The 22,446-nt window shown below is 36.4% G+C and overlaps 1 protein-coding gene across 1 annotated transcript in view; it reads right to left on the minus strand.

Moving 5' to 3' along the window:
- The window catches only part of GPR158 (G protein-coupled receptor 158), a 203,446-nt gene that overhangs the window by 62,739 nt on the left and 118,261 nt on the right, over nucleotides 1-22,446 (minus strand). The window contains exon 5 of the mRNA XM_085318308.1: nucleotides 17,579-17,647. Coding sequence (XP_085174434.1) covers nucleotides 17,579-17,647 — 69 coding nt within the window. The remainder of the gene's footprint in view (nucleotides 1-17,578; nucleotides 17,648-22,446) is intronic.

Consider the following 22,446-nt stretch of genomic DNA (forward strand, 5'->3'; position numbering starts at 1 on the left):
AAGGAGTAGGTGACTGATCTCAGTGATGGAAAAGCTCTCTTATTCTGTGTTCCTAAGACAACTCTCATCCTCCAGATTTCCATTAACAACCTTTTCTTCATGGAATATATAATCTATGTTAAGTTTTTGCCTTTCTAGTTCTTAAGCATGGATAGAAAAGGAAAAAAAAGTAATCTCTACAATTAGAATGCAGCTGAGACTCACAAGCAAGGACTATAAACAGAGACCTTTCACTACATCCGTATGTGCAGAACTTCAGCTGTACATGTGAATAAGGAAAAGCATGGCCTCAAGCATGGTTTCAAGTAAACATGCTCCTCACTTCCTCACTGTATTGAGGTTACAAGGTGCAGGCACATAATGACTATAGCACAGTTCCTCTCTTCCTRTTTTCATTTTCAGCTGGCTGTTGAAGACAAACATACTAGAAATAAATTCTGCAATTGCACATTTGCTGTCATGAGGACCGCAATTTGTCTAGGTTTGTAAAGCATCCAGCACACTTCTGACTGTTGCTCTTGCCACTTGAGAAGAAATGAGAGTTGAAGACTCTTCAGAAAAGTATCTCTTAAAGGCAGTAGCTCCCAGCACTTGGCATCTGAATTTGAATTCAGAGGTAGCTGAGGCCTTACATTCCTTRCTGTGCATGTGGCAAGATACTACCAAACCATTTCATCAATAGCATTTTTAATCTTTTAGAGCTARGATCTCCTAGCTCTCACAAAGTTTTACCAAAATGTTTAACACTTAACTGGAGAAGTCTGGCCTGCCAGCCTTACAAGTCCTTGAGTTAAGGTGGACAGATAAAACTCAGGAAACCTCCTCTACCTGTCACAGAGGTTCAGAGGAAAAATGTTAAAAAAATAAAACCAGTACAGAAACAGACACTTAGATGGCTCAAATATTAATGCTTTAAAAAAACTTTGAGATACTATAGAATATATATTAATTCTGTGGCACTGCAGAATTTTGTTTTATGTTTATGGTATGTACATGCATATGAGGGGATAGTTATAAATCAAACATCAAAGAGGCTTTTTTGCATGCAAAGTCTATACACACTTCCTAATCGTTTCTCCAATTGATGTGCATGTATGTGTGTGTGTGTGTATARAACTAAAAGAGCTTGTATACATATTTTTGTATTGCGACTTTCATATACAAAAATAGATTCGATGTCTTCCTTGTGATTTCATTTTTTGCCTGCAAAACTATGATTTCTTGTCAAAATTTAGCTGCTTTTCAAACTGACCCTATACCACACTGATTCCAAAATGCCAGAACAATTCAATTTAAGTAAATCTGTGTTCTTCTTTAGGAAGAACACAGAACGTCATCAAATTCAGTTTCCTGCTATCCTAAGCAACCCTGAAATAGACAACTAGYGAAAAGGCTTTCACTGAACATCTCTTCTCCATGTCACTATTCACTGTGAGCCCACAAAACACTGCTCCATACAGTATGTGGAGAAAGTCCATTTAGCTTCTTTCCTCAATCACATTCAATTAGTGTGAATTGGTGTGATGTGCTACTACAACAGGGAATAGAAATCTAGAGTAGAATTTGTACACATCTAAGCTAGGGAAGATAACTGAAACATCTAAGTCCAAGACAGTCCGCCTAAGACCTCCATACRTTCAATGGAGAGTCTCACATCTCTCCAGAGAGCAGGTTACGTCATACTTCYACAGGCATCTAAGGTAGGTTAAGACCCTTTTTTCCAGAAATGYCTGTTTTTCTCCATAGATKATGAACCACAAATTTGCCACACAAATTGCCACTCTGCAGGTTTACTCTCAGTTTTCAGTATGTTTGCATATGAGAAAGGCTCTTCTACACTTTAGAGGCAGCAAGTAACCCAGAAGACCATGCAAGCCCAGCAGATACTCCCCTCTGAAATACTGTAGAATACTGAGAATGGGCTGGAAAAGGCTCCAGAAGTATCCGGGTCATTTTGGAGACCTTCTTTTTTTGCTAGCACTTGCACTTTTTATACTGGGATTGACTTCTGCACTCTTTACAAGCCATAAAACAGTCAGTGTTGCAAAGAAAAGCAGTAACAATGATTTTTTTTACAGAAATCTCAAAAAATGTTAACTGACTTAACAGGAATGCCTGTGTCTTCTAAATACAGAAATGAAGTCTACAGACATAGAGGTTTGAAAATGGAGGAAGAAGAGGAGTACAAGAGGTTTAGAATGGACTCAAAACAACTTAGAATGCTGTATGTTCTACMTGTTAGCTCAAGCTGTCTGCTTTTCCATTTCCAAAAGAATGGGAAGATTTTGGAAGCAAAGATGGCTTCACAGCTCAGGTTAAGTTTGCATGAACCACTGAGTGACYGGGTACCCCCAAAACTGTGAGAGATGTTTTCTTCTGAAAAAATTAGGTTCATCTTTTTTAGAAACCGTGAGTAAAAACCAAATTTTGTTCATTAGTGATGCAAATCATCTCAACTTTTTTTTTAAAGAATTATTAATCTTCCTATCAGAGTAAAAGCTGAATCCATGTGAGATTCATCATATGCAAGCATTCCCCAAAAGACCAGCCACACTGGAAAACCAAGAAGATGATTTAGACAAAAAAAAAGTTTTATTTAACCTGGTTTAAAATTACTACTATTTTAAGCTTTGTTTCTCAAAAGAAATAGAGACCTTTAGGAGAATCTGACTAAAGAAAGGAATGCGCCTAGAAATAATGAGCTCAGACTAGCCACGTTGACTACAAACTGGCAATAAACTCTCTAGAGCAAAATGTCAGCAAGATACGTGGATGAACTCAGGGAAGTCAGAGAAGAATTCCCTTTTATAGACCTCAGGAGGAACATCTCTAACAGTACAAGAGCAACACACAGCTCTGAAAAATCAGTCTTCAAAAGCTTCAATACATGTAGGTGGCAAGTAACTAAACGGAAAAACAAAAGTCAGAACAGAAATCTCCCACAAGGAAATGATGCCTGAAAACGTAAAGCAGGAGAGAGGGATCTCTGAACTTATTGTCAGGAAAATGTGYATGGAGTTGAAAAACTTTACAGAGGCTGCAGAGGTCATTGAGTGGCTGGCRAGAAGACTGAAGTACAATGGCCCAGGGAAGACGAGATTCAGATGAAAGGGGAGTTGCAAAATGTGAAATCAATGACTGGGAGGCACTGAGGGTGATAAATTCTCCTCCCCTGGAAAACAAAGTTTCATTGCTTCTCAGTGATTTATATTGCTACTCATCAGCCCCCAAAATCAATAACTACAGTCAAATCCCTAAGGGATAACAGGCACATCTCATCTTTCAAATACCCTATTTGCTAACCTTTGCATACATTCTGGTTTTCTATAAAACTATGTTGGCAAAAGCATGAGTAAACATATTGATGAATTCTTAATTGCTTAACATGGGCAATTTCTTTCTCAAGAGACACAGATAAACCACAAAAACATTTGAGCTGTAAGATTGTATCTGATGGGCATACCCTTCCTCTTTAACATCTTTTTCAATTGTCATTAAAAACTTAAATCCTCTTGTTCTCTCAGATAATAAGAAGTCTTTTCATTTCTTACAGATTTGAACTCAAATAGCTAGAGTAGTATTAGCATTTGCAGTTTGTTTTCTTGAAATATGCCACCTTCTCTGTAACTTAGGTTTAGGGGTTTTTTTTGATTAAAATTGCCATTTATTCCAAACCTGTAAAGTAACGATAGTGAAATAAAACATGTATAAGAAAAGAAACTATAAAACCCAGTAACACACTATCTTCAGTGTATCAATTAGCAGGTTTCTGAGAAAAGTTGTTGATAGTTAATGTTTTGACCTGTAAAATATCCAAGTTCACTCTATGTTTTTCAGGGATAATTCTTCCTGCTTCATAGTACAGAGTATGTACCAGCTACTATGAACTTYCATTCAGTTCTTCATGTATTTTGCAAATGTCCTTGTGAGTAGATGCATATTAACGTTTAGGCCCTTCCATATATAGCGCTATTTGCTCTGAACAACCATTCTCTTACCTGCTTGTAGCTGTCCTTCTGCTTTTCTGTTTGTGTTAGGGACTTGTAAGGTACTGCAATACCCGAGCATTTGAGAGTCTGTAACTGTTTTGCAGTCACAACACCACCATAAGGAACAGAAGAGCTATTATACCAATTTTACAGACAGTTAACAACAGCAAAACATCTGCACCTAAAGACACCTCCAGTTATTTGCTGCAGAACACCCTACCATCTCAATTTCCCTGATTATCCAAAACAGAAACCCGGTCAAGGTGCACCAGAGCTCCCATCTGGTCCCTGACAGAGATACTGTGGAAATGCAAGTGGGAAAGAGAAATGGAGAGGTTGGCAAGTCCCAGGTCTCACCCTGCTATGGAGTCCGGATGACACTGGTTCATAAGCCCAGACCAGGGAACTCAGAAGTGCATCATCACAAGTAAGGCTACATCCAGAAGGAATTTACGTGTCTAACCACCAGTAAATGGTCCAAAATCTAGGGGTTAAAAATTCCTTCTCGGTTGTTGTCTAATTCTGGATACGCCTAAAGTCCCTTTTATCTTTTGGGAGGTCTATACTCTAGAATGAATACATTCTTAATACACAAAAATAATTACTGAAGTAATTATAATTACTTATTGGAGCAGGCATAGGAGGCCAGGTCTCTCCTTTTTCTATGTAAATACTCTAACCAATAGGTAAAATACCTTCCCTACTAGATTGTATAGTTACATTCATATTTGTGCTTATACTTCYGCCTATTTACTATTGCTTAGTGATCAATGTGAAGTGGAACATTGGCAGTTCAAGAAACTGAGAAACTTCTCATGCTAGAACATTTTAGAGACAAACTGCTAAAACTTTCTTTGAGAAGGTCCAAGTTCATACTTTTGAGACAGCAAAGGGAGCTTGCATGGTTCACTCGAAGACAGGCTTCAAACCTGCGACCCCTTGTGAAGGCAGGCCTTTTCCCATGCTTGAGAACCAGGCCCTGGTAAGAGGCAGATCATAAGCCACAAATCTCTCTTCCATACGTTCAGCTAAGTTAGCTATTGCTAAATGAGATGTGCTGGCTTTTGTGTCTCTGATTCTTAGCACACAGCTATCTAATGTAAAAAGTGCCGAACTGCCCAACTAGACCATAAGACACCAAAAATTAGGCACCACAATCTAGAGTTGCAATGTCTAGCCCTGCTAGTCCTAAAAGACTTGCTGCGATAAAAAAAAAATATATATATAACTATTCAGGAAAAACATTCCCTGCTAGTGACCTAACTATTTAATCATCTTAGTCTCCTCTCTTCCAAGCTGGTCACCAAAATGACTGTAACTAGTATCTGCTAGGTTCCTTCCTGTTGCTGCAGCTGAATAAAGCAAGCATTAGAAATACCAGTCCTGGGCAACATCTCTCATTTGCAGTCCTGACCCATCTCACTTGCAGTCCACAAAATGTGCTCACTGATGGATCAACAATACAGCAGAGGGAGACTTTCTTCAAATATTCCACTCCTTTCTAACCATAGGGGGAATCCTCCAAACATTTCACTGATTTATMGAAGAAAGCATCCACCCTCTGCTGGGAGAGACATATTCTATTGTGTTTTGTTGCTAGGCAGTCCTCTACATTTAACAACTATTATTTATTTATATATACGTGCTTCTCCATCCTCCCCACTTGGCTGCTTGGAGTGCTGAATAAACTGTACAATAAAAACAGCAGAAAAGCAGACGGAAGAAATATTTAAGAGCAAAATGAACAGTCAACACAGTCAAATGAGGCTGTAAACAGAAACCAAAAATAAAACTTTAGRGAGGCAGGAAGAAAGACAATATTTTTATAAAAGAGAAGTCAGGCTGGGGAAAGATAAGCAGGTAAGATGGTTAGGCAAGACAGAAAGACAGACAGACAATGAAGAGTAGTGAGACCCCCATAGGTGCAACTGGCCACAGCAAAAGCTCAGAGGCCACCTTCGTATAGGGTGCGTGGAGCACACAAGGTCACAACCTTCCTTTTCTTCAAGGTTCTTGAACGCTTGCTATATATATCACAACTATTTATGATTTAAAATAAACTCATTCRGGCAAATTTTGACAGGATTGTTTGTGACACAACTGAGAAAAATGCATTACTCCAGACAGTCTAAGGAAATGAATCCAGTAAACTTCAGCTTATCACACTGGAAAATTTCATGTACTATAGGAAAGACATGCATTAAATAAAAGAAAAATTTATTTGATCGTGCTCTAGAAATCACAAGAATCTTGGCCTGCTCTCTAGAATAATATAATGCTCAGACAGTGTTTAGCAACAGGACTTCTTTATTTCTTTTTCTCTTTTACACTATGACTGGTTTCAAGTTTCTTTTTTCCCATTATCTCACCTATTTCTCATAGTGAGCTCTCAGTTATGACCAAATCTTATTTGAACTTAGCTCAAAGTTCCAATCTATTTTTTGTTTGTTGAAAATAATACAAAATGAGTTTTCCCAACTTTATTACCTTCTCAATAATTCAATCACTGTCAGCTTGCTTGTTTGTTTATCTGAGCAGTATCTGGGACTTTATCATTAAATCAGCAATTATGTAAGTTAATTACAGTATGAAAATCTGATTAGTTATCTACAATGAAATTAATTTCATGTCTACAAGTTTTTGATCATCTCTGTTGTCTGCTATATACACTGGAGAGGCAAAACAGAAATGAGTGCCTTTAACAACAACATTATTTGGTATGAAAAGGCTTTTGATGAAAATCTAATATACTAGAGGCTTTCTTCCAAATGTAGTAAGTACTGATGAAACTCATCCTGATCAGAGAAGTGTTCCTTATTATTTGTGTTACTCCTTCAACCAACAGCAATACAACCTATAGAAAGTCATTTTAGGTTAGGAGTCAAAACAGATCAAGTCTATTTTCCTGTAAAACTAGTAGTGTTGCATGCCCTTTGGTTCCAGAAAATTACACAAAGAGCAGCTAAAAACCTAATTTGATTTTTTGCAATATTCTTGGTGAGATCTTAAATTGGCAGATACCTTTCTGTTACCAAAATCAAAACAAAAGGTATTAGGTCATTGCCTGATTCATCTGTCTTCCAGAACTCCTGGGTATCATAAAATGGTGAATATGTTTGCCTAACAGAGTCTTTGTCTAATGGCTTGACATAGATGTTCTTCAGGATTTTAAGAGACTTGTTATGGTGGCATTTTGCCTTCTCTTCTTTTAGCAATGATTGGCAATTATTTGAACATAKAGTGTCTGTTACCACAGCAGTAACTTACTCTCATTATGACTCCAAARATGTAAATAGGCCTTAAGGTTTGGGAAGCAGATACAAGTTTTATAAATATGGATATCAATAGCTAACTAAATAATCCAGTATGCACATCTTTAGAGACTGATTAATTCTTCATAGATTTCAAGGCAAAAATCGACTCTATGGGCCAGGGACATCTGCTGCAGAGTTTCAGACCAACATTTAAGTGATTCAGAATGYGGTAACTTTGGATTAGGGAGTTTAAGACAGTGAGTTGAACACTCAGGATACTTCTGTACCTAGTACATGTTATATTTCAGAAATATTAGGCTAGTTAACAAATTAAACAGGATTAGTAGATTTAGCAATACGCTACTGGAATATATAAAAATAGTTTGGACTCAGATCAATCTGGCAGTTCACACACTAGGACTGACATGGATGAAGAGATCTGAAGATCAAATCATACCTACAAGGTTTAAAAATAGTGGTTATTTCARCTATTTCCTATAGAAGATTCCCTAATTCCAAAGGAAAATAAAACTTTGAACAAGATAAAATATTTGAAKGAAAAGTCAAAAGAACTTCCATAGAACAAAAAAAAAATGCTTTATTTCTTTTCTTGAAAGTCTGTATAGTCTATATAAGTAAAAGCYACACAAATGCTATAAAAATATAGCAGTGGAATGTATAGATAACATGATTAAATGTTTATTTCAGTCAAAATGGCAAAGTCAAAAAGGTCTTGATCGCACAGGAAAAATACCATCTTCAACATATATTCATCTGAAAAAAGAATTAACCCAAGAACTGTAATTTTTCTCATTATCCAAAAATATTTCTGCACCAAGCTTTGCATACACACCAGAAAGTAGAAATGTAGCTCTCTGTAATATGCTTTCAAACAGCAAATATCTGAAAYGGTAATGTGTTGCTCTCTTGATGGAACTCAGCTACCATGGTATCAGAAAGCAAGAGCTCTTAGGGCAAATTCATAACAATGTACTAGTCCACCACAAAAGCGCTGAGAGTTCAGTGCACCCCAGGAACATGCTCTGCATTCACAGCTGATCTACACATGGGTATCAGTTGAATGCATTTGAGATACGCTGGAATTAACGTGTATGTACACTATGACCGGATTTTGCCTCTCCARTGGATTCTGATCTCCAGAAGCAGTAATACAGAAAATTATACTGCCAAATGCAGTAATACGAGCACTCTGATAAAAACTCCCAGGTATTCAAAATGATTCCTTTAAGCTTACTTTGGACTTTTTGGCTCAGTATATTTCTTACCCCCTATAAACCAACCTCACAGAGGACACACAAAGCAAGAAATTCCTACTGTACATAATATGTAAGAGGAGAGTAAGGTAAGATAAGTAACTGGTAGACTTTATTCACCAAGGCAACTAAGACATCCAGAGGACCACATTAACATTCACACACTGCTGTTAGTCACAAAAGCCTTGCCTGATCTAGTGTGCATCTAAACGCTTCCCATCACCTTCCACTACATATATATAAATCCATCCAATTCTTAACAGTGCTGAACTGCTCAACATCTAATGCCCATCTGAGCCCTTCTCAGCTTTCAGCATGTAGAAGCCAATCTCAATGRCAAGGCCTGATAAAAAAGATGAGAACTGAGTATGGCTAGGCAGACACAAATCATAGCCAGAGGAAATGCTTCCTTACTGCTCAGTAACCCCACTCAGTAACAGTGAAAAAATGCATTTTAGATCCCTGATTCATCTGAGAGAATTCAAACACATTCTTCCGGATGTGCATGCCAACTATGAGGCTGCCCAGCAGTCTAAAGCAGGTCTGTTCTCAGCCCATGCTGAGATGTGGCTCTTCCAGTTTATACAGCATACTAGTATATTCACTGGGAGAACCTATACCTTAGAGGTTAGTTTTGTCCCATAAAAATTAATAAATCTGAGTTACAATTCATTCTTCCATGACTGTTCACTAGAAGATTCTGAAATATTAATCTGAGCAAAATTCAGACCTCTTCTTGCTCTTTCCCCTTGACTTTGCAAGCATGTACACTGTWCCCTATGTATCCTAAATCCTGCAGGCTAAAGCACTCCAGCAGGAGTGGTGGTTTTTATTCACACTCCAGTATTTCCCTCTGCTTGGTTCATCATTTAATTCCTGTCATGCAAACTGGATGCAGCTCTACAGAAGATAGTAAAGTAGTTCTGAAATAAAGTCCATGTGGGACTGGAACCAGGCTTTTATCTGTTAGTATTTTTATGGTTTAATCTTTTGAAGCCTACATCAAATATTCTCAGATCCTGATCCTTCTTTTCATACAATGCCTATTTTCTTTGGCAGCATAAAAAAATTGCATGTTACCAGACATTTGCAAAGATGAAAAATTAACCATTAACCATTAAATGTGTTTTTACTCATACTTTTAAGAAAATATTTTTAAACATCAACACTTTATTGTTATTATTAGTAACAGCCACTGTAATGTGATTCTTCTTCATTGATCAGGACTCTACTGTGCAAGGCATAGCTAAGCTGAACATTCCCATACCAAAGAGCTCATAATTTAAATAGAAGATGAGAAACCACAGGTCAGTGCAGAGGAAGGACAACGAAAGAATAAAAGATTTATCATCTACAGTTATGTAAGTGGTGGTTTAGGAGAGGAGAAGAAAGCTTGCAAAGAGTAGTGAGAAACAACTGTATCTATGCAAATAAAGAACAAGCACTGAATGTACAGCCCAGAGTTTTGTAAGTATCCTCTATTCCGTGTAATCGTGACAAAGAAAGTAGGTCAGAACTGCATCAAGGTACAAGATGATACATCTGTCTTGTTTTGATTTCTATACTGTTTAACTGCTCAATTTTGGATTAATTTTCCTGTTGCTGTTTTACACTTTTTCTGKTGTTTAATTCTCAAAGGCAAAGCCCCCCATTCTGTTTTCTCACCATTATTCTTTCCTTTTCCTCTTATTACATTGCTTTCACTTRCAAAGCAATGTGCAGTAGAAGCAACAGCTTTATCACCCACCTCTGGCTCATTTAAAAGATTAACACTGACAAATAATGAAAATTGCAAATGATCTCTGTAATTTTCTTTGAAGCTTGATGGATGTATGATGCACTATGAGAGAACTGGGTAAATACAGAAGTTATTTTCTTCCACTTGCAACTTGTGTATGATGAAAAAACCTCTCATTTTATCTTCTTTTTTTCTATGTTTTTTTTTTTTTTTGTCCGTGCATATTACCTTGGGATTACTTAAGAACTTCTCTGGCTTTGAAATTCTCCCAATGATTAATTTGCCATATTTTTCTCTTTGTTCCTTCCTTTTCTGAAGAATGTGCAAAACGTACTGAACTGTATCATGCCATTTAAAGAATTCTACTTTGGATTCAGATTTAAAGAGAGATTGATGCATGGATGCTATAGCATTCCTCAATACTTGCACATATTTGCAGATCTTAGTCCCACATATTTAGARCAGACACAAATCAAATAGTTTGTATAAAACTGTTTGAAGGACGTACAATTGTTTTTTTCTATGTGGTATTAATATACAGAGTGGTACACAATAAATTAGGTTTGTATCACATGGCCAAAAGGTGTTTCTCCCACAGATGTTGTTCCTTATTCTAGTGAATAGTGTCTATTCCATGCCCGATACTACACTTACTTCTAAGAACAGGAATCTAATCTCTCCCTATACGATGTGGTGTAGATTTAGATCGATGAGGTACTCTTTTAAATGTCTCATTTTCAGAAATAAATCAATCTGTCTAGTTTCATGGTGATCTTGTTATCTGCTGGTCCCTAACTTTTCTTTTTTTAAGCCTGGCAAATTAAAATTTTGACTGTTTCTGCCAGATGACTCTATTATATAATTCTTAATGTTAGACAGAGGAAATACAGCATATCTTACACACTTGTTGATGAGTTTAGATCATTTTTACTGCACCTTGTATTTTATGTTGAAAGCTTGTCTCTGCTTTCAGTGTTATTTAGATTATTTCTTTCCACTTACTTTCTGTAAGTAAAAAGCTAATTTATTATTTACATGATGATAAGCAGTCTTTGACTTTGACTAAAAGCATTGATTAAACTCTACTTCTCTCACTTCTCAGTTTAGAAAATGTTACATGGCGAGGAAAATTTTCCTTTAGGAGTATTACAATTCTATATAATTTTTCCTGTACAAATTTCACTGTTTATCAAATTACTTTGCCTATATACTGAAAACTGCATAGCAATGTCTAGCAGTTGATATTAGAAACCCTAAAACTATCATTGTTTGCATCTTTTAGATTCTAAGCCTGTCAAATGAATGAATACGAGCAGTGTTGCCTTTGGTGAATGAAACTCACCTTCTTAGGGATATCTTTCTTACACCAACTTCACTCTTTCACTTTCTAATCTCTCCTAATCATTAATCACCCTGTATGGTGGGACACCTGCACTCTAAATAGACGATTAGGAGGTACCTAACACATTCATATATTAAGGAAAGAAGGACTGAGGAGAAAAAGTGAGTGAGAAAAAATACACATTTCACCTACTATAATATTCACAGTGAATAGTCTTGGACACGGAGATTCTACCTTTGCCTTCCCCTCTGTTTTGACTCAGAGTACTTTGTCAAGTGACACAGAAGATGATAGGTAAAATATCAGGTTTTATCATTCAGTTGTACATACTACACCAGTCTGTGTCTTACCTTTGGTATCTCAACCTCTCATGCCAAGGCACGGCGAGTTATCACGCTCTCTGTTTCATCCTGACAGGATGGGTTTACGACTGCATTCACATGACAAACAGCTGGGTACTACTCTCAGATTATCTGAGTAAACTCTTCCTAGGCATGAGATGTCTCTACTCTTATTTTTCTTCAGAATTTTGTTGATGCAGATCACAACAGCAACCAGACAAGAGCTGAGTCTACCGCCAGTGTCACAAGGGAGTTCAGTAAGATTTAAACACAACCTACAGGCCTTTCAGTTGATTATAGCTGTTGCTCCTTGAATCTCAGGTATGAAAGTAGAAATAAAYAATGAGAAAAGAACATTTGGTGGAAAAATATGAATATTCCCCTAGCTTTCACTAAATCCACTTGGGTAAATGTAAAAGAATGATTGGAATTTATCTCTCACCAACATTAACTAAGTTAAACAATTGATGTCAGGACTGTGCTTTACTGAGACTATGTCAAATGTTGACTATAGCTTTTAATATTTTCCTTTCCATCACAGTTCAGTTCTAGCTCATCTGTAATATCAAAAAATCTTGTCTATGTAGTTGTATGGTTTAATAAAAAAATTGGTGTATTGTTATTCATTATCTTTTCCTGCAAATGTTCTATCACATTTGTATTTTGTACTAATACATAAGAGATCCTTTTTTTATGTACAGATTTCTGCAAAGCTTAAGTCACTATAATAAAATTTAAGTATGTATTTAAGTACATTCTAAAATAAACATTGTGCATACTATCTCAACTCACTTGCCCAGTGGCCAACGTTGTCGGGGGGCCCTGTATCGGGGCCCTGGCTATTTTACAGGAGTATGAAGAGCTGAAATAAGCAACAGGCTGTTCAAGGTTACCGAAGAAGAAGTCCTTGAAGGCAAGAAGAGTGAGAAACCAAGACAAGCAGAAGTATGTGCACCTGGGAAGGGAGTCGACACAGCAGCCTATTCGAAACTGAGCAGATGCGCGTGGACAATGCTAGACAACCAAYAGAAATGCTTYGCGAGGYRCGTGGACGCATGAGCTTGCTGGAAAGGTTATATAAGCTAGATAGGCAGAATAATAAAGTGGATTGAACTTGCATCACATTGATGTGTGTGTTCTTTCCCGTCTTGCCAATAATGGGCTGCGGCACAACGTGATCATCAAATTATGTTAGTGTAAGAAAAATACTTATCATTTCTAGCCTGTATACAACAATAGTTATATAAAATCATATGCATAATCACTCACTAACWCTTTTTTGTGTTTTGTTACTCTAATTCAGCAGGAGCTGGGGGCCAAGTGAAGACTTCCACTAATTAGGTTTCTTTTTTCTGCAATTCAATAGGTATTCCTCAATAAATATTCCTTGGCTTGCCTATGGCACCAGCATGGTCTGTCACCCAAGTGCTAGCCAAGCCCCTAATGGTTTAGCTYTGGAGAGCAGAGCAAAGAGGATGAAGTCACTATAGCATGGTTCCAGGCATTAGTAAGAAGCACGGAAYGAATATTCCCAGCACTGTTTTCCTCCCTATGGATTCACCCTTTGATCACTTGAAAATCAGTGCTTTCYACAATCACTAGCCAGCTCCCCACAACTACTACTTTTCAAACACAGCAGGCTTTGAATTTTTGCACATGGTATCGCTTCTGCTGTATCAAAAAATTAAAAAGTCCTAACTAAATACTATGGCCTGTTTTTCAGGATTTTTTTTTCAAAATCTAAGAATAAATAAATAGAAACAAAATCAATTAGACAGAATTGCATTAATCTGGAGGAGGATCATCAGTAACTGGAAGATGAAGTAAAGGGTAATCTAGGGTGAAACTGTGAGAACTGGAGAAAATGGAGAGCCTCAGAAATAAGAGTGGGCCAGTAACTACTGGCTCAAATCTGTGCAGATGTAATAGACAAAACTGATCTGCCTGTTTAGAATTCAGGGAAGATTAGTGTGTTGTTACCAATAGAGTAGAATTTGAATAATAAATTTTGGTGAACATCATCATTTGCACGTCCTGTTTGTTTGGAAGGGCATTACAACAGCTGTTTTTCTCACCAAAAGCAGCTGGTTGGTGATATTATTTTTCAATTAATGACAGTGCACTTTGAATGGRTTACAGCATGTAGATCTGAAAACAATGACAATTAGTGAAAGAAATTAAGCAATGTAACATAGTAGGTTTTGGTTTCCATTTAATTGGAGGATAGGGAAAGTCAGAGATGCAATAAAGCTCTTCTGAATACAGCAATTTTTGTATGCTGAAGGCTCTCAAAACAATCTAGGACAGACTTGGTGAATGGATCAAGAAAAAGTCAGAATTAGTAAAGTATACAGGAATGGGGAGTAAAGTTTCAAGAGGCTTAAGAAGCAGCATTGAAAAAACCTAGGGGGATTTTTTATTTTTAAATAAGAATGTAATTTTGCATTGAACCTTAAGTGAACAGAGATCTAATTGAGTTATTTAGAATTGACATTGCTGTTTTATCTCTTTGCATTGTATATGCACTGTGTAATTCTGCACTTAGTTTAGTGTGAAAGTTAAGCTTTTCAGTTCTGTCTTCCAAATCAAAACAGGGGAAGAGATGATACAAAAAGGGRAAAAAAGCCTTACATCAGAGGAGAAGATCTTACTGCAGTCATGCTTGCCTGGCCAAAACTGATGAACTCCATTTCATATTTTCACTTCCATTTCATGCTAGGTGTGGAAAACATATCTGAACATATCTATCTATGTCAAGTATATATATTAGTCTTCAAGCCCTAATGTAGCTCTGTATTATAAAATGAAGAACAATTTGTATAGATAAAGACAACTCTACCTCTGTATGCTTCCACATTTCATACATGTTCTGAAATCAGTTATTAAGTCTTTAACASAAAGAGCTACAGAATCCTCCCAGTCCTTTTCAGAAACAAATATAAACACCAATTAAGACAAAAGTATGTAAAAAAATAAAGAATCAGACCTGGAGAACTAAAGATCCCTTTGCACGTATGTGACTTAYAAACTACATGACAATCAAAAAACTCCACTCTACCCCTTACTATGAGTGAATGTGTGTGTGAATGCCAGCTGGTGCAAACCACACTCTCTGTTTAAATCTCAAGTCTTTTCTTCTTTTTCATTACATCTTTTTCTGCTTTGTGCTCCCTTTTCCAAACATGAAGCAAGTGCGCACATTTAGATAATGTCCATGTACAGCAAAATGTCAAGAGTTCATATTTTGAGAACTTATTCCCCATAATCCATAGCTTCAGAAATACAGTCTTCTCCTTCTTAAAGATTATATAGCAGACCTCTCTGGATATGTTTTTTGTGYGCTCTCTACTTCACACACTTACTGTTCCACTTCTCCCTCGTGGTGAATTGATAGATGGCGATAATGAAATCCTGACACTTCTGTAACAGTTATAATCTTCTTTGTTTTTCACAAAACCATATTCTTGCAGTTGGGGAAATCAGATTTAATCTCTCTGCCTGATCATTAATATGACCTTCATTACCACAGTATCTAGGTSCCTCCTGTAAGAATTTTAAAATAGAAATGACAAATTTTCTCTTTTCTGTTTCAGCTTGTAGGAGTAACAGCCTGATTAGTAACTACCTACGTATGAAAGAAAGAGAGCCCTAACAGAAAGAGTGTGGGAGCATAAAATTGCTAAAACAGAAAAGTCAGGTTACATGCTTTGCATTTCAATTCCTAACAGAATGTGTTATCAGTGGACAGCCTTACATAATACGAGAATGAGATTTGCAGAGAAGAAAAAACTCTAGTCGAGTATCTGTATCCCAGCTGGGAGACAGGCTAATCAGGAATTTTCAGCAAAACATTTTTCCCCAGATAATGCCAAACTGTCATTTTGTACTTGCTGCACATTTAACATTGCTAATGTCAGTGAAAAGGGGGGAAGTTTTTCTCTGAACTCTCTCCCATCTCCGTTCTCCTCTCCCAGTGTGTTGAAGGGAACATTTGGTGATGAAAGGCCAACTCTTGGGCCGAACAGGTCAATGCTACTGCCAGGCAATGGCTGACAGAGAAGAAACCTTCTTCCATTGCCAGTACCTGAGTATCCCTAATACTGAGTTGCTAAATCCTGTGGACAGTCACTGCAAGACAGTTATCCTGAATGGAATATGACATCATGGTTGAAATTATGGGARTAAGACAAAAACTGGGAAAGAAACTGAAGAATCTGTAACAGGTGAGCAGTTTGCAGACACAGCCCAGCGTGAGCTGAATTAATCTATGAAAACACTTCTGACATCCTTTGGAGTCAGTATTGGGGAAACACCAGGTAGTTCTGGAGCCTCTGCCTTGGGAAGCAACTAAATGGCTCCAGGACTCTAAGCAACTGGGAAAGCAACTGGGGGACAGCCATGGAAAGAAAAGCCCTTGCTTTATGCTATGCTATGCATTTCTATAAAAGTTTTACACCATTTCTACACCAGTTAAGGAAGTGAAGGATGGACTTTCTGCTCTCCTCACTTGAAAAGAAAATCATGGAAGCTCTGAAAACCCAGGGAAGAGGCATGCAAGAAGCAAAAAGCTTTTGTACAACACRGCAAAAACAAAACTTTCTTCCTGACAATTGCAAATTCAAAAATGAAAAACCACAAAAAACTATTCTAGAAATGCATGATTTTTTTTCTTTGTAACTTTAAAGACTACTATAATTCAAAAAATAATGTATAACAATTCCAGTGGGACTTACATTTATTATAGCATTCCTCACACCTTACTTTAATACAATTTATCTGCAATTTATTCCACAAAGGCTAAGGAGATTTGCTCTCCTGCTAGTTTCCTGGTAACTAGCTCATGGTCTGTAAAAACACAGAAGGTTCTGACTACTAAAGAAAATAGAACTCAAACATAATTTAAAATAATCCACAACTCCACCTTTGTTTCTGTCTCCTACTGATCTGTATACTTTCCATTCACTTCACTCAACTTACACTTTGATGTCACTTTATCCAGTCTTTATACTGGATCTATGTTGCAATTAATATTCTCAAGTATTCTCATATTTTCAAGAAGAAAAAAAAATACAGATTTCTATGACTTTCATGACACATTCCTCCTGTGAATGTCAAATTAGGGTTTTTTCTCCTACTTACAGCATATGGAAAATACCATCTCATTTTCCCAAACACTAGATATTCCAGATGCCATGTAGCTTCAGAAACACCRAATAAAATATGCCAGAAATACACTGAAATAATTATTCTTCGTACTACATTCCAGAGAAATACTAGCTATGTCAGTGTCTTCCTTTTATACACCCTGCATATTTTTTCCCCTAGCAGAGTATAGAAAGGTATCTTCTTTCAAAGCTAATACTCAGTTTAATCCAGGAAAAGACAATAGAATAACTAAAAACTTCCCAAATAAAAACACTGAAATGTTCCCTAAACTAAAAATGGAGAATTATAACAAATATAGCAAAACATTCAAATGTTCTCAGGAATACTTAGAGTACACAGCATTTTGTTAATCAGATCAGACTAATCATTACATAGAGAGTTCCAGTATAAGTATTTGTCACCAAAGTGATTCATGTGATGCTTTATAGTGTTGCCAAGSATAACACTTTTTAAAAAAATTATAGTTTAACTTACCGGGAAGTAGAGAAGAAGTGATCCAAAAAGAATGGTTTCCAAAAGAACTAGCCCTGAAGCCCTGATACTCTAGGGAACAAAAACAGAGAAGAATAAAAATTATTAGAAAACTCTCTACGTACACAGTACAGATGCTGAGTTCTTTGTGGAAGGCTCCTCTRCTTTTGTCAGTACATTGCTTCTACAGTAATGATTATTAGTATTAGTTATTAGTACAGTATTAAGCTGTCTGTCACATTAGCATGTCCCACATTCTTTAATTCATAGGCACATTACAATAGTTTGTGTTTTACAAAATCCAATCTCAAAAATCACCCTTTCTCCCGTGAAATATTACTCAGCACACATCACCTGGACATATTTTGAAACTGCTAAATTGTTCTCAAGTGTGAAGAATTGTAGATCATGGGAATTACAGATATGAATTTAACCGYAGAATTTATTCTGTGCTATTTAAATTTCAAGAAGTCCTTCAAACATTTTGACCTATTTAATATTTATGACTTGGCTTCTATAGTATGTATGAATAACCTACAATTTACTAAGTACAGAATGTGCTCTTAGATTGAAAGTATCTTCATTTTTTCCCCAAATTCTGTAGAAAGATGTTGATTTGTCCATTAACTTGTCAGGATTCTAAAATATCGTGCCATTTCCTCACTGATTCTAATGCAGCTTCCATCATAGTTTTCTTATATTTTAAAATCAAAAAATCAATTCTTTTTCCCACTATAAGCTTATTCCAGTAAGTTTAATGATTTATATATAGCACATCTACAGCTTATATTAGAAGATAAAATATTAACACTGCACTGCTTTCCTTTAACCATCTACTTTCCCTGAGACATTGCTCTATACACTATTCTGGAAAAATAAAATGTTTTCCTGACTACAAGCAATGCAGTGTAATAGAACAGCTTTCTCAAAAATCTTTTGAAAAACCCCCTTGCTTTCCATCATGAAATCTTGAGCAACTGGTATCTATGGTTCATGGCAATCCTGATGGTTTTAGGTGGGAGAAGTTYAGCTTTCGTAAGTAAGTTAATCATTTAGAAAATAAGCCCTATTTGAACAGATTTACACAGAAATCTTTGCCCTGGGGTTCAGTTTTTGCTTGAAAAAGACTAGCGGAACTTTCTAGATGAGTATTTTCAGWTAAACCATAATCTAACTCAGATTTCATATTTCTTCATTAATTTTTTTCAGTTAGTCACTTTTACAACTTCTAATGTTCTTAATACCGGTTGAAGGACATGGAGCAAACACTCATGGAGTCTTTCAAGCATAAGACAATTATGTAGCTACCTAATTTCTAGTAACRGTGACAATTTGCAGTGAAGGTTGTCTAAAGCCTGCATATGGGCAGACACATCACCAACGTCCAACATGGGCATCTAACTCAAAAGTGATCATAGAAAGCTAATTCCAGTGGGTATTCACATCAAAGTTCTTGTTTTAAGAACTATATTATTTCAGCAGCTCCAGGTGCATGTTTGTGCTAAGGACTTCTTTTTAACAAAATTAACACCCGGAGTGAGGGTTAGGAACGATTTTCCACTTGTCTTGGGACGATAATGGTGGCTATTTGGTCATACCATGATTCAAMTGCTGCAAGATTTTCTCAGGAAAATCTTGGGAGCACACCTGAATGGTTTGAGTCCAAGCTTTAAGACTAGAAAGACAGCAATCAGCAGGTGACTACTAACAACAGTATTTTATCAYCAAGTAATTTAAAGCCATGTTCCTATGGGACCTCAGATAACTATTATACTGGATAYAGTATCAGTGTTTTTAATTTGACTGTGATGTCTGTACAAACTGCTGCCTATTTTATCATAGTTTAGGGAACAAACATGCACTACAACCTACACTTGACTCTTCAGGTAAAAGATTATGCTCCATCTGCTCTGCAGTTCACAATTCTGTTTGCTACCACAAGATACATCATGGTTAAACAGCTAATAYAAACAGACGTCGATAGATTTTTCTACCAGTGTTTCACCAGTTATTTCCCAACTTTAAGTAGTGAAAATAGAAGATGCCAGCACAAAGGCCCATAAAATTAAATCTATTAAATTAAATCCATAAAATGCCACTTTCTAAAATGATTCACAGATTCTTACCTATTTCACTGGTGAGTGATTAGCTAAATTTCAATCCTAAATGAATTTTGTCCTTACAGATATCAGTGCTCTGACTTTTCATCTTGAAAAGGTTTAATTCTGGGTGTAGCACCAGAAAATGAWGAAGTCTTGCAGAATATAACTACACTGTATTCCTTCTCTGCATAATCTTTCTCTGAAGGTGCTTTGTTATACAATCACCTTCCTCTATTCTAYGGTACTTAACATTCATATTCTGTGTGAAGTTAGAATCTAATTGCGTTTGCATATAGCATCAGGGAATACAATGTGTGAAAGCATACTGAGATGTTTATTTTCACTGAACTTAGAAACACAATGCAGGCTAAAGATTTAAAACTCTGCTTTTTTCCTTCATTGACAGTATATTTTAAGATCCATACAGAAATTCAGTGGTACAAAAGTGTTTAGGGGAAAAAAAAGGACTATGAAAATTTTTGTATCTCTAGTGAGTTACAGATTCTTCTGTTTTTCTGAGTTCTGATGGGAATACATTATACTTCTTTATATCAGGAAGATACGGCCATGTGTGCCCCTATTCCCTATCCCTACCATCAGAAAGCTCTTCCTAATGTCTCTTTTTCCTATAGTACAAGTTTAGTTTGTTTTTTCATGTTCTGTCACTCATGGACATACAGGTCTTTTTTTATTTTTTGCAGGAATTCTTAATGTATTTGCAAATCGTTTTATGGATCCTCTTTTCTAGACTTACAATTCTTTCACTTTTTCTTGTTGATCTTAACCTTAGACATTCAAATTAAAGGTTTCATATTAAGTTCTGTTTGCAAAACTATTCTGCTGCTTCTCTCTAAAATTGTATACTGGATCTGAGACATATTTCTAGCAAAAGTTTCCTGAAACTGATATGCTTCAATAAATGTTTCTTAAAAAGGCAAAACAAATCAAAACACCATCAAATAGTCAAAATTCCCCAGCTTCCTGAATAGAATTCAATGCATGACTTAGCAAGTGTTGAAACTTGAAAATCTACCCACAAACAGAGCTTATATTTACATTTTGACCACTGGGTTCCTGTAATGCAAGGCATTTATTTCAGTTAACCAAATTAGAGTGCTTTTTATTTCCTTCTCAATGACCATATTTTCATGTCAGGTACAGMATAAATACAATCTCAAATGCAAAAAGCTAGACAGCTGGTCACTGAAAAGCCAAGTCAGTTTTTTTAAGGTTATATGATCCAATTGCTCAATGATGTACCAAATTTGCACAAGTCAGTACTTTATGTAATTTACGGGGAGCCTCACACACTAGTCTGCCAATGTGAGGATGGCCCAGTGCTYCTGTACTGCTTTTCTCCACCTAATACCCCTGCCTCATTTCACCTAGAAGGGCGCTTTAAGTGCCCACACAAAGCATATATATGTATCAAAAGAGAAAAAATAGCCCCAAAATGGCAAGAAATTCATTTGTTATAAGCATCCCTAAACAACAAACAGAAATCCAAAGGGATGATGACAGTTTCCTTTATGGCTCCTGTAGTAAAATTGTATATAAACTCTGATTTCTGTACACAGATGCATTCAACTCATTCAAATAGCGCTATTAAAGTCAATACATATAGACAACTTTTCAAGACTGCTTTCAGCAGACACTTCCATTGTAATCTAATGTAACACCAAAAAAGCTGGAAGTTAATTATTAGATGTGWATTATGAAGTCAGTAAATGGCATGTTTCTAGGTTATTTTAATTAAGAAGTGACTAGAGCCCTCCAATTATCTTACAGTTYGAATGTCTGAAGCTAATGGAACATGCACATTGCTTGTACATTGTACAAACTTCTAGTTTATAAAAACAGAAAGTGTAAATATTTTTATAAARTATAAATTATAGTATGAGTTGGCTCACAGTTCTAATGAAGACATAACTAGCTTGAGCAAGACATAACTCCTGTACATAGCAGATGAGAAAAGGAAAAAAAGAAAAGCTTACAAAGCTTAGAGAAGAAAAGTTGAAAATCTGCCTCCCACCAAATACGACAGGAGAACTTCTACACCACAGATTATATGATTGGATGGTAAAATCCAATCTTCAGACACACATGCTTTACACTTCATGATGTAAAGTTCCCCACATTATTAGCAAGCAGGAAAAAAATGTATTAATAGCCTTATCTCAAGTTTCTCTATGTGGCCTCTGATTCTGCAGCTGCTGAGAGCTCCACAAATTTTGATAAGTTTTTTCTTTACAACCTCTTTGTATGACATCCCCATGGATGGGGAATTAATTACTCAAGATCATGACAGAGGTCAGCGCAATCAGATCTCCCACTATCAGTCAATACTTAAACAACTGAAGCATCTTTCTTTTGTTTGGTTCAATACGTCTGCATATGAAAAAGCCGAGAAAGTATCTGAAATGGATCTCCTACAGGGAAGATAGAAATGATCTAAAAAAACTGATCTGCAAACAACTTCTCTGTGGACACTCCTTCATAACAAAGTCTTTTGCACCCTGACCAGCCTTTCCTCMTTGAGTTATTTTCCTGGATGGCACGATCACAAGACAACTCACAAGGAACAAGAACGTAAGAGTTTCCAGCACTTCTTCCACAACAATAAATTAATCTATGATTCCCTTCTCACCTGTGCTCTGGTAGCAACCATTATCTATGAATTCTGACAATGTACTTCTCTTTCCTGTCTAGGGAAAGTGTGGCTTACAAAGCCACACAGGAATTCAAAACAAACTTGAACTCAAGTTGCAA

This window comes from Rhea americana, unplaced genomic scaffold, assembly GCF_003343005.1.
Source record: "Rhea americana isolate MKP2758 unplaced genomic scaffold, rheAme1 scaffold_53, whole genome shotgun sequence".
Classification (NCBI taxonomy): Eukaryota; Metazoa; Chordata; class Aves; order Rheiformes; family Rheidae; genus Rhea; species Rhea americana.